Source organism: Tenrec ecaudatus, chromosome 16, assembly GCF_050624435.1.
Source record: "Tenrec ecaudatus isolate mTenEca1 chromosome 16, mTenEca1.hap1, whole genome shotgun sequence".
Classification (NCBI taxonomy): Eukaryota; Metazoa; Chordata; class Mammalia; order Afrosoricida; family Tenrecidae; genus Tenrec; species Tenrec ecaudatus.
In genome coordinates, this window is record NC_134545.1 from 86,673,316 (window position 1) to 86,687,218 (window position 13,903).

At 45.3% G+C, this 13,903-nt stretch overlaps 1 protein-coding gene across 1 annotated transcript in view; it reads right to left on the reverse strand.

The window, feature by feature from the left end:
* The window catches only part of ARMH3 (armadillo like helical domain containing 3), a 223,859-nt gene that overhangs the window by 115,058 nt on the left and 94,898 nt on the right, over positions 1-13,903 (reverse strand). The window contains exons 21-22 of the mRNA XM_075534065.1: positions 4,987-5,069; positions 3,941-4,067 (exon numbers count right to left, since the gene is read on the reverse strand). Coding sequence (XP_075390180.1) covers positions 3,941-4,067; positions 4,987-5,069 — 210 coding nt within the window. The remainder of the gene's footprint in view (positions 1-3,940; positions 4,068-4,986; positions 5,070-13,903) is intronic.

Consider the following 13,903-nt stretch of genomic DNA (forward strand, 5'->3'; position numbering starts at 1 on the left):
TACCCTCCCTGGGGCAGCACGGATAATGCACTCAGCTAAGTTCAATGCCAAAGGCAGCCACTGTTCTCACCACCCAGGGAAGATACTGTGGGAAACAGAAAGATTTCTCCCAAGTTGTCTCCCCCAAATATATGTTAGACTTAGGACACTGCTTGCAGCTAATGGTAAATGATTGTCAAGTTACCTCCCTGAAGGTAGTCAGTTGCCAGACTACTGTCTGGTCCCACCACAAGTAGGGCCCACTTCCTGCTGTTAAGGACAATGGGCTACTTCTCCCTAAAGGCTTGCAGCCATCAGTCTGGTCCCTATGGATGAGGTTTATACCCTACTGATAATGGTTTCTATAGTGAGCCAGAGAACAGGTCAAACCTGCTCAGTGACATCCAAAGTTAGGCTGCCATTCTGAATATAGGATCTGCCCTTCTTGTCACATGTGTACCCCCAATCCCTCCCCTTCCTATTGTGTGTATATCTCTAGATTGTCCCCCTCTCATTGCTGTATAACCTATAGTGAAACCCCTTCCTGTGACGTATGTCTCTGCCTGTAATTAGTGGGCTTGCACTCCCCTCAAAGACATATAAACCTTGGTTAGCAATAAAGAGGTCTCGTAGGCTCCCCCTTCCTCTCCCCGTCCTCACTTCCCTGTTCCCTTTTGCCTTGTCCCCCTTCCGCTACCCTGCCCTCTGGTCTCCCATCTCCATGTGGACCACCAAGTGAGACTGAGGTGAGCATGCTACCCTGAAATGTATCTGACTCCATTATTTCAATCTCTCTTTTATCTCTCATGTTCTCTATGACTTTATTATAATTTATATATATATATATATATATATATTTACCATACAATTGTGCCTATTGAACCCGCAATTAGTTGAGGGAGGCTGGCCTTTTCCCCACAAGACAATGTTTTCCTAATAAAAGGCCAGTTACCCCTTTGGGTACTAAGTACCTGGCTTCCCGACTGTAGGCCCCGTTCTGCTTTTGCTGCAGTCCACCACAAAAGGCACTGCTGTGCCTGTGGACAGTCCCCCTTCTCCCAAGCACCAAAGGCAAGCCTTGGAATGGGAGCCTCTGACCTGCACCAGTTCGGCTGCTATGGGAGACATTACGGCATGGCAAGCCTTTATGACATAAGTAGGGAATAATTGAAACAGAAGGTGGGGGCAGAAACTCACTTTTTCTGGGGCCCTGACCTGATAAAGAACCACAAGATTTCCGTTATAACCATGGGATGCCATCTGCCAACACTGAGAGGTTTCGGTTGGTTGGTGCCCGAATAGTGTGTGCTGGGAAAACCCACCTCTGTCTGTTTTGAGCCTAGTATAACTGTGGGTTTCCCTGTCTTCTCCAAGCCCTTTCCCCAAATAGTGGGCTGGTCTTTTGTCTCTCACTGCCAGTGGGTGACAATGTCAAATGTCACTGAGTAGATGCGGCATAAATCCCACATGACAGCGGGAGTGTACTTTTCTAACGGTACCAGTAGATGTGTGGTGATTACTTGTGGCCCCGGTTACCACATGATTATAGAAGGCACTGCCCTTCAGGGATTCCCTACACTGAAGGCACTGTTAACAAACCCCTCCAAATTCCCCAGGCTAACAGCTAGGGGCCAGCACAGTGTTTTCTATTATGATTCTTTCAACTGTTCTTGTTTTGCCTCCTCTCCTGGAGATCACGGGGCAAACTGAAGCTCTGACGGAGTTTACTATACAGAAGCTAAAGGGCAGCAGGGGAAGCCTGCAGCCAGTACCTGCCGAAACCCCCTTTGAGGACGGTCGTCCTGCAGAACTGGCTAGCTCTGGACATCCTGACAGCTGTTCAAGATGCATGCTCACTGCGGTCAGGACTGAAGGCCTTACCTATATACAGATGACCACCAAAACATTTCTGATTTGCAAGGCAACATGAAAAGGCAAATGGAGCCCTGGACAAACCCATTGACTGGTCTGCTATGGTCATCTGGTTTTCCTCCTTCCCCTCCAACAGGTGAGGGTTCTTACTGGCCGTTGGCCTTTTCCTAGGTAGAGAACTGCTTTGTTGTTTTGACCCATGTCTGCTGCGGCCCGGGTATCCAGGTAGAGTACTGCCCGTTTCTATCTCCAGAATTGCTCAAAACTTTGTGGAAGAGGAGGGGCTGTGCTAGATGATAAAAGCCACCGAGAGAGCTGTAGAGGAAGAGGCTTTTTGCAGGGCCAACCATGCTGCTACTTGCTTGCTGCCTGCACACTTCCACTTGCTAAATCACGCTCACGTAACAGTTGCTGGGGTGGGCTTAGAGGTCAGACTCTAGCCCCGAGCCACCTTTGTTCACCAGATCGATAACAGCCCCTGGTTCCCGCGGAGGGGCTGCAGGGATGCCAGGGAGGCCGCCCAGGGTATTATCACCTTGTAAGGAAGCCTGTACACAAATCACTCCCTCTCTCACCATCCTGGAGCTGCCAGCCTTTTCTCTGGTCTCTCATTGCCTCCATATTTGGAGGCAAATTTAGAGTTAATGGTGTGTGGCCAGACTTACTATATAATATGTACGAGAGAGCGGGGAAACAGAGAGAACGAATTTGGGTCCTTGCAGATTATTGTTGAGCAAGTGATGGCACAATTCCTGAATTCTCATGCTTTTAGCATTCTTGCAAAGTGAGATAATTTTCTTATTAAGACCGTTTATGTCAGAGTTTCCTGACGCAGTTCAAAACATCCTACTAACACGAGCCCCGCGGCCAATGTCTGAGACATCAGTCTGTCATGCGGTCTATGGTTCTCTGCCTCCCACATAACTCTTTTCCCCATGTTCGTCATGGCTCTTTTCCTTGGCATGCCTTCCTAATTCCCGCTACTTTTCTCATGCTACACAGTCCCAGCAAAAGGTGGATTTTTCACGCGTAGTCTCATCAAAGGGAATAAAATTATAGTGACAGAAAGCAGATCAGTGGTTGTCCAGGGACCTAAGAGGGAAGGGGTACAAGGAAAGAGGTTTGGAAGGGACACAAGGAAATTTCTGAAGTCATGGATATGCTTACTATCTTGTTATAGATTCAAAACTTTTCAAATTGTGTACTTGAAACATGTGCCATTTATTATATATCATTATATCTCAGTAAAGATTGTTTTTTAAACAATTATTTTGTAAAATAAAATCATTTTACTGAACGGCTTTCTGTTTCTGTTCAATCTACAGAGGTTTCTAATAATCTGTCAAGAGTAGAATTGACTCTTCAAACAAACATATGGAGAAATGTGGCTTCCTTAAAAAAATACTGTATTTTTCACATCTAGCACACCCAAATGAATTATATGCACAAAATGTACAGAGAACACACAGGAAACTAATGTGGAAGGGATTGCACAGTTTGCCCAAACAACAACAATGACAATACAGACAATGTGCAAACAATTTACATAAAAGTTCTGTCCACCATAATTACAATGACCCCATAGTAAATTTTCAGTAAGCCAATCTCCAAAAGATTTGCAAGAAAGCTTTTTATCTAATACCCACTTCCTACTGTAAGTGATTCTAAAATTGCATAGGTTCATTAAAACTTCAAATCCTGTACCTTCTCAAATCACATAAGGTTTTCTTTTTCCAATTTGGTATCTTTGGGGTCCAGCCTCCTCTACATGTCACTGTCAATTTCCAACCACCACTTCACCTCTATCTCACTGATAAGAAATCCACAGGCCTCGCTGTGCTTTCTTTCACGAACATCGCCAAAGGGCTACAGGCTTTGCACTACGATGAAATCTTGAGTTCCTGAAGGCAATGAGACCTACCTGAAAAGAGAAAACTATCGCTTCTATGCCAACACTAATACTCCTACGTGAAGTGAAGGCCCTGGCAATAGAGGAGAGGAAAATAAACAAAAACACCTGTAGTTTTTTCCTATTAGACATCAAAAACCAGACAGTGGAAGAGGAGAGTAGAAAGCAAAGATGGCTTACCCATGGAGTACAGGTTGTCAAAGCTCTGGTGCATTCGGATAATCTCATAGTAGAGTTCATCATAGCTGCTGGGGGTAGGTAAGAATGTGTCGCCGTATGTGATAAACATATTAAACAGGTTGACAATCTAGGAAAGAAGCAGAAGTCCCATGTACGGGCATCAGGCTGTGCAGACAATAGGCTGTGCCAGAATCAGTTCTTACTGACTTGCAAGAGCTCACAGTTAAATTCTCAGGAATCTCGGGGAGCTTGGTTGTTAAACACGCCATTATTAAAATCAACAGATAAAAATTTAAATAAACTATGCTATAACAAAAGCAATAAATACTCAAAAATGGATCACTTCCCAATTCTTCTCTACCTTTTACTATTATTGTCAGTGCTCTTGAGATTAAGTTACATCTCACATCTCCATGGCATGAATATTATGCCATGGAAATTTCTAGAAAATGCTAATAATCAGGGGCTCCTCGCACCCTCCAAAGAGTGAGCTCTTAAGCATTTACCAAGAGATCATTAGGTAGCTAGGCACTATCTTGAGGAAATAGTTAAAAGGCATGGCTTTCTTCTATGCCATATAATTATCCAGATAAACAGGCATCTGTAATGTCCTTGGACACTAGGAATGGTCATGATGCAACCACTCCTCAGACTGATCTCTCTCTCTCTCTCTCTCTCTCTCTCTCTCTCTCTCTCTCTCTCTCTCTCTCTCTCTCTCAGAGGTTTTGCTATTTACAAGCAAAGAGAGTGCAGTAGCACAGGACAACCTCTTAACTGGAGCCCAGGCCCTCTACCTACACAGAGATCTCCCTGACAGACAACCTCCCCTGACAGACAACACACTCATGAACGAGAAAGAGCTCCAGGTCTGCTAAAGACATAGGTGAGAATGGGGAGCACCAACATAGAAATTCTGATCCAAGAGGGAGATATCGGCCCAGTTCTTATGGCTTAGATCCAGATTGCCAGCTCCTGTTTAACACCATCCCACCTTTGCCTTAGCGTACGGCTTAAGGGGGAAAAAAAACTTTGTTTTCAATACTCACCATAAGGGCTAATGTAAAAATGTTGTGTTTGGCCAAAAGTACAGTCTCGTTTGACATAAGAAACTTCAGTAAATTGATCAAAGCTTTAAAAAAAGAAAGAAAAAGACATCAACAAGCTATTTAAGCACAATCAATAGGTTAAATAAAAGCAGATTAGTTCTATAGACGTCTAGATAGGTCTAGAATGAATGTCAGCTGCTAAATAAAGTCTTTTAAAAAGCAGGTAAGGTCCAAGCTCACTTAGTTCACTGCATACTGCCTGGGTTCTTAGGAGGGAGAGGCAACTGAGGGAAAAAGAAATTTTATTCATCTTTTATATAATATTATTATTCAATGTTAATAGTGTGTGTGCGCCTGGGGTCTTAAAAGTTTATATTTCACCATCCCAACCATGACAATTGTTCTCTGTCCACCTGAAACAAAAGAGGAAAGAGAAGAGTTGAGAAAAGGAGAATGTGGATCTAACCAAGTGCCTCTACAAGCAACTGCCTTCTTTACCACAATACCAGAAAAACTAAATGGTGCCCAGCGATCAAAAGAAAGGAGATGCAAAACAGAATTTCAAATTGTCATGGACTCCAAACTTCCAGAAGTGAATGAAACTTTGGAAACAATTACCTATAGATAATCTTTGAAATTTAAATTAAAAAAAAATCCCCTTCAAGCCATGCTTCCCAAAGTGGGCAGTACTGTCCCCTGGCAAGAGGCACTGGAATGATCCAGCAGTCTGAAAAAAGCAGACACCTATACTTATAGTCCCTGAATTACAACCTTTTTAATTGCCAGGAGGGTGCTGAACTGTTTGTTTCTGAAAAGTGTATGATAGACCGAAGAAGTCTGGGAACCTAAGCTAAAGTCTTCTCAAACTGAACACTACACTGAGGTAGTGGACGGACTTCAGGCCTCTGCTTGTGCCGTCCCTCAACGCAATGTTTGTTCTAAAAACCTGGCACTCTGTGATGCTCATCCTCCTGGCACAATCGCTGAGGACAAAATGAGTACATAAGCACATATGGTGCAGGAAGTGGATGGTGTCCGGTTATCAAAAGATATAGCATCTGGGAAGTTAAGCAAAGCAGCCAGTTAGCAGAGAAGCAACAAGCCCACATGGAAGAAGCACAGCAGCCTGTGTGATCATGAGGTGTCTAGGGGATCAGGTAACAAGCATCAAAAGACCCAAAACAAACAAACTATAAAACCCTATTGTTGAGAACAAGGGGAGTCAGAGCAGAGACCCATCTGTAGACAATTGGACATCCCCTTACAGAGGGGTCACAAGGAAAGGATGAGTCAACCAGGGCACAATATAGCACACAATAAAACACACAATATTCCTCTGGTTCCTTGAGGCTTCCTCACCCCCCACTATCATGACCCTAGTCGTGCCTTTCACTGTGGGCTAGACTCGCATGTGTACAGGTACAGATAAGCGATAAGAACTCAGGGCACACGGAATCCAGGAACAGGAATGGGAGTAGCTACACCAGGAAGAGAGGGGAAGGTAGGGAGAGGAGGGGAGGAGGAGGAACTGATAGCAATGGTAGACACATAACCACCACCACCCAGGGGGATGAACAGCAGAGACTGCAGGGAAAGGGAGACAGCGGTCAGAGTAAGATATGAATAATAATTTATAATTTATAAAGGGGTCACGAGGGTCAAGGTGGGGGGAGGGAAAAAAGAGGAGCTGATATCAAGGACTTAATAGAAAGTAAATGTTTAGAAAATAATGATGGAAACATGTACAAATATGCTTGCCAAAACTGATGCGTGGTTGTTATAAGAGCTATAAGAGCCATGTGATAGGTAGGTTTATTGTGCCAACCTGGCCAATAGGAACATGTGGGATTAATCAGGCCACAGTTTGGTTGGAGGGCAAAGAGATAAATGGCTCTGCAAGGCCTGCCCCTTCCTCACTTGCTCTCTGGTGATTGGAGCATGCTGCTGCTGCTGTAGGTAGTTCTGTCTCAACCTGTGAGCTACACTACCTGTGGATCAGGTCAATTGGGGGATCGTGTTGCTAGAGCTTGAGGCTCCTTCAAGACCTGCTTTACCATGCTGCTGCTGCATACATCACTTGAACTTGAGGCTGGGGGATTTCGTCGCCTTGCATTGCTTGCGTTTGATATCCCATCCTGGTCTGCTTTGCTAAGCCGCTGAGCTACTGACAGTTGATGACCCACTCTGCTGCCTGTGGGCAGACAGACTTTGCTTGCCTTGCCACAGGGAGGACTCTGCTGTCTGCTTCCTTGACCTTGGACCCCGCAGCCCACGTGAGTTGCAGGACTTCCAGTCTATTAACTATTCTGTGGAAATGAGTTGAAGTGAACCCTCTGTACTGCTGTGTGGATTAATTAGCTGTTATACTCCTTACTGTATAAACCTAACCATATATATATATTCATCAGTTTCCTGGTTTTAATTCTCTAGAGAACCCTGCCCAACACAAGCCCCCAATAAAACCATCTTTTAATAAAAAAAATTAAACCTGAACATTAGTTTAGCTAAACCAATAAAAATGCCTACCTTGAGCATTATGCTTTTTAAAGGTCTATCTATAATGGGCTCCAAGTGACAAAAGCAACTGGAAAGCTTTGATGTAAACCTTAGGGGCCAGCGTGTTTACATTAATGAGGGAGAAACAACTCAAAATTGGAGAGTTAGAATGAGACGATTGCTCAACTCAGAGTATAATCAATGCCATGGAATTGTACATGTAGAAAAGGCTGAGTTGGTGTACAGTACATTCAATACCACCACAGTATATTAAAAAAAAAAACATTGGTAAGGCATGTATGTTTGAAGAAAGCATGGACATTCCTAAGCAAGTGTCTGCTTATCTGCCCATAGAAGGCTTTTAAAAAATCTTCTTTTTGCCACTTCTTAAATAGCAGTTAAGCTCAGAACTGTGACTATAAAACTGACAGCTAAGTGTTCCACATTGACTCCCACACGGTGATTTCCCCATCAGATTTGCTCAATTTACATGTCAGGATGAGGGTCTCCTACTCTAAGCTGTTAGCATTTCATGTCACAAAGCTTTGGCCACGTATGTGTTTCAAACATCATTGCTAAGAGGAACATCTTTTGATTCCAACTGATCAGGTACATGTGTCAGCTATATGGAACCACCTTCAATGGGCTTCAGCTCTGAGTAGGAGGACGGCTCACAGGGAGAAAGAAAACAAAGCAGCCTCTGACTGCTGCAGCTATTCAAACCAAAGTGCAGCTTGCCCTGTCCTTTCTCAACAGTGACAACATTTACCAAAAAGGTCCCTTCTCTGCCCAACAATTCTTAATGAGGGAAGAAATTGCTGAAGCTCAAGCAGTCCCAGTCAAGAGACTGACTGCCAAGCCAAGTCCCTAGGTTAACAGTACAGCTTTAGAGACATTTTTGCACATAAATCTTAGGCAGAAAAGAAATGATCAGATGCCTTGTTCTCTTTCACCCAGGCCTTGGTCCACGAAACCCTGCATCTGCGCTCATCTTGCACAATGTCCCTGACCCAGCTCTCTGACTTGATGGTAAACTACACACAAGAGGAACAGCAGCTGCAAGTCATCTGTAGCTCTTCTGGCTTCTGTTTTCATCCTCTCCTTTCATGGACTTGAGAAAGGGCTTGACCTTGTCTTTTCTAGATGCTATCTGCTTGCCTATCAGCAGACAGGAGAACCAGCTCCCACCCCCACCCCCCTGCTGCCCCAGGTTTGTGTGAAGATTAGTGCTTTCAGCATTTAGCTGTGAGCTTTGATTTGGAACAGAGGGAGGGATGAGTAGGGAGTGAAGACTCTCCAGACACTTACTGCCTGCCACACACCACCCTTCACTCTCCATCATGGAAAAGCCCAGGTACAGGAAAGAAACAGCAGGCAAGAAAGTACCAGAGCCTGGCCTTCAAGTACATTCTGTTTCTAAAGACTGACTCTCCCACATCAAATAGCAAAAAAAAAAATCTTCCCAAGGATAAAGGAGCCAGATGTCCTCACATGGATGCGTCACCCCTGCACTGACTTCAGCTCACTGGGGTCCCCGAATGGAAGGGGTAAATGAAGCCACCCTTTTGATGCTGTTGGACTGAAGCAAAAAAAAAAAAAGGATGCCATTTTGAAATCACACAACTTGTGTAGAATTCCACCAACTCACAAAAGACAAAGAGGGCAGGTAGCACAAGTGGCCTTTTGCAGCATGTGTCGGCTCAAGAGAGACAGAAGAGCTTCTGCACACATCCAATCAAGGCGGGCTCTTTGTTCCCGCGCACACAGCACAGAGATGCAGCCTCAGCAAGGACACCTTGGTAATTAAGGGCAGGAAGCTTGGGGAAAAGAAGTGGGAGCAATGATTTATTGCTCCTCTGCTGGACCACAGGTAGACTTGATCTCTGGGACTCAGAGTCAGGGATGACAAAGTGATAAATATGAGGGGAGAAAATGAGCACTTTCGACGGGCCACGGGGCAACCTGTGCCCCAACTGCCACAGATGTCAGCGGGATGGAGACACGTCCAGGGCTGTGATCCTCTTCCAAGAGGGAACCAGAGCATTCTGACCCTGATCATTCACATCAGACGAGAGAGAGAGAGAGAGAGAGAGAGAGAGAGACAGAGACAGAGACAGACAGAGAGAGAGAGAGAAAAGTCAATGTTTTCTCACCTGGAAGTAGTATCTCTCTGGAAGGAGTTGAACAGGCAGCTAACATGAGCAGAAAAACCTTAATATGGGCCCTCATACGCCTGACACCAGAGCCCACACCCAGACATCCATTTGCTCTTCCCGTTCACTGTCACCTGACTCTGCATTTGTTCTACCAACTGTTCTGCGGCCTGTACACCACTACCTGCTTTCTCCATCTGCTGACTTGCTACGATGGGAGCTGTGTGTCTGACACCATGAATCTTCACCACTTAGAAAGGGGTTTAGCCAAAAAATAAACTCACTGCCCTCAACAGGTCGATTCCAACTAAAAGACGACCAGGACAGAGCTCTCTCTGTGGGTGTCTGAGGCTGTAGATCTTTATGGAAGCAGAAAGCTTCAGCTTTCTCCCGAAGAGCAGCTTGTGGTTTTGAATTGCTGACCTCAGAGTTAGTAGCTCAAAGCACAACCCACTACATCACCAGGGTTCCTAGAACAGCCGTTCAAGGTCATTTCATACAAGTTCCGCATTTTTAGGTAAGAAAATTTTGCTTCCCTCAAACCATCTAGGGACTATGTTGGAACTAAAGCCTGGTTGGTCTCCTAGTGGTGTTCTTTCTACCAATTCCATTAATATAAACATTTTTAAATAAAGGTGCCAGCTGGAGTTAAATATTAAAGGAAGTGGGAGGGGGAAAGCTTATGTATAAACCCTCTGCTTAGATTTGTTGACTATCCCGCTACCAATACCTCTCTAGGATCTAGCTTAAAACTTTCACCACCTCCCGACTACTCTTAGTGACTGTCATGTATTGGGTCTCCTTTTTCTCTTGGTCCTCATTGACTTACTACATTATAGTTGTTTAATACTTCATTCCTACCTAACTCCTCAGTCTCCACAATCAAACACTCCCAGGAGTTCTCTTCCACACAAGCCACCCTCAGCAGGCCCTGTCAGCCTCTACCTTGGCTCTCCTTTCCTCTTGTACACCTGGCCTCTCACACACCTCTCCCCTTCTTTCTCTGTCTTGGCTTACTCTCTGGTACCTCTTAAAAGCACAGCGTTTAGATCCACTGAAATTATTCCCAATTCCTTCAAAGTTGCCTCCTCCACAGTTCTGCACTGGGCATGAAACTCAACTGGATCTAGACTTTACAGGGAATGAAGAGTTTATTTTATTGAAAATCTGAATGAAAACCCAGGGGCGGGGAGGCATGACTATAAAGAAATCACTGGGTTTCTACCTGCACTGGGTTTCTACCTGAGTCATTATGGTGTAGAGCTTTGACAGAGTTTAGAGGGACAGACAAAGAAGAGACTCCCCCTGTGTCGAGCAGTTTCAAGGACAGGGCAGAAGTGGCACCAAGGATCTCAGCGCCAGCACACAAGTAGCTCAGCTTGCACGCTGGCTGGCCCTGCTTCACCCCTTGTACCCTGGGTGTTCCACACACATTTTTAGAAAACTGCCCTTGATCCACTTGTCCACTTGGTACCATCTGGGCACATGACCAGCCAAACCGTTCCAAGGACAGTCACCAAAGTAGCTGTACACAGAGGGAAGAGGAAAGATAACGATAAAAACAAGGGGCTGGTTGTATAAACATAGTATTGCTAATTAGTCATATGTCTGAAAGAGTTTGCTATCAGGTACAGTACATGTTGTAGTCATTGTGACGCTATGAGGGGCAGGGTGTACTTTGTTTCTATTTAGGTAGATCTTTTGTTTATCATGCTTCTCATTTTTAAACATAGCACTTAGAAAGGCAGCAGGGAGAGGGAGAACAATGGACTAGCACAAGCCTGTTCCTTACAAACAATCTGACCCCCAATCTGGGAGACTTCACAGAAAAGCTTTACCTAGGCCATCTAGCTCAGAAGCAACAAAGCCCACATGGGAGAAGCACACCAGCCTGTGTGGTCACGAGGTGTCGAAGGGATCAGGTATCAGGCATCATCAGAACAAAAAAATCGTATCATTGTGAATGAGTGGGGAAGAGCAGAGTAGAGACCCAAAGCCCATTTGTAGGCCTCTGGACAACGGAAGGGTCTTGGGGAGGAGACAAGCCAGTCGGTGCAGTGTAGCAACAATGAAACATAAAACTTTCCTCTAGTTCCTAAATGCTTCCTCCCCTCCCACTATCATGATCCCAATTCTACCTTACAAATCTGGCTAGACCAGAGGATGTACACTGGTACAGATAGGAACTGGAAACACAGGGAATCAAGGGCAGATGATGCCTTCAGGACCAGTGGTGAGAGTGGTGGTACCAGAGGAGGGTGGAGGGTGGAGGGGGAACCGATTACAAGGATCTACATATAACCTCCTCCCTATAGGACGGACAACAGAAAAGTGGGTGAAGGGAGATGTCGGACAGGGCAAGATATGATAAAGTAATAATTTATAAATTATAAAGGGTTCACAAGGGAGTGGGAAGCGGGGAGTGAGGGGGAAAAAAGAGGAGCTGATGCCAGGGGCTTAAGTGGAGAGCAAATGTTTTGAGAATGATGAGGGCAATGAATGTACAAATGTGCTTTACACAATTGATGTATGTATGGATTTTGATGAGTTATATGAGCCCCTAATAAAACGATTAGGAAAAAAAGAAAGAAAGAAAAGTCTTACATAACAGGAACTAATAAAGTGTTACATGTGTTGCCCACACGGTGAGCAGGGACTGCTCATCCCACCAAATGGAACAGTACAGCTTGTGGAGGGAGTGTCCTTTGGGGACAAGGACAGACAAGTCTCAAAGGTCCCCATCCTCCAAGCGCTCCAGGCCAGTGGGCTGCCCACACACCCATGGTATCCAGGGACACGACAGGGTTGTTTCATTTCCTCCTCCAGAGCTAAACGCTGCGCCGGGAGCGAGCACGGGCACCTCAACCCTCCTCTTTCCTGCTCTTCTCTTCTGATCCCTTACAAGACTTAACTACAGATTCACCTCTCCCACACCACACTGCTCTCTCTGCACAGGGAGAAACACAGTGGTCATTAGAAGCAAAGGAAGTAGCATTAGCTGCTGCTGCTGCTGCATGCTAGGCATTATGTAAAGACTCCAAGTGCATGATTCTCATGGAATCCTTTTAAATAGATAGTGAAGTAGGTATTGCTGCATCCATTTTATAGATGAGGAAGCTGAAGTTCAGGAAGGCTAAACTACCCAATGTCACATAGGTGGTGGCAACTACCTCCAATTAAGGACCACATACTAGGGAGGAGGTCCACGAGCTCTCCCTGCTAAAGTCTGTAAATCTGTACTGGTTCCCCCTAAACATACACCGCCCCCCCAAAAAAAACAATCTAATTAGAAGCAAGTAGGTAGTGTAGGTATCTAGGACCAATCTAAACTTGCAGCCTAAAACCACAACTTCAGCCAGCCAGTACACCACTAACCAAAACCAAACCAAGTTCAATACCACCCATAAGGACCCTACAAGACAGCACAGAACTGGTCCTTTAGGTTTTTAGGTCTGTAAGTTTTTACCGGGCAGTCAGACTCATCTTTCTCCCTTAGAGTGGCTCGTGGGTTTGAACTGCTAAACAGCTCAATGCATACATCACTGTCCCACCATGCCACCAGGCCCCTCGCCACTCACCAGCCCCTCCAACAGCACAATAGCCAAGAGGAAACTCCTGTTCTCCTTCAATATGTAATTTCTGGCCTCTTTTTAAGGAACTGCCAACTGGCTGCAATTGCTGTCTATTTTCATCCACACTAGGGGCCACTGTCAGCCTCATATTTAGCTCTGGCCCATGCTCCTTCTTTCCCGAGGCAGCCTCTGCATCATGCTTGGTGAACAGTATGACAGCTATGCAGAACTTCTGTTTTCTATGCATGCGGATGCACGGGAAATGTGCAGATGCTGCGAAGCTGAGACCGGGCCAGATACCTTAATGGTGTCCCGACTCTCAAAGGAATTCCTAGAGGCAGTTGATCCACTTTTTAAATGGGGAGGATTCCGTGCCAGCAGCCTAAAACTCCTGCCCCACCTTCCCCGCACACCCACCCCCAAGAAAGCTTACCTGCAGAGCATTCATATCCCTCACATAATGCGAACTTGTTTGCGTGTTTTTCTATTCTGCTTTGAATTCCAAGCAAGGGAAAGAAGGTAGCAGCAAATAGTGTTGCCATGTAGGAGTAGAATGAATAATGAATATGGGAACGTCTCCAGGACTGAAACCTGTCCCCCACATCGAGGTAAACCAGGTGCAGAGAGAACAAGCCAACCACGGGAAGACACAATTAAGTGGTAGCGCAGACGCCTGCCTCAGAGAAGCAGAGGGGA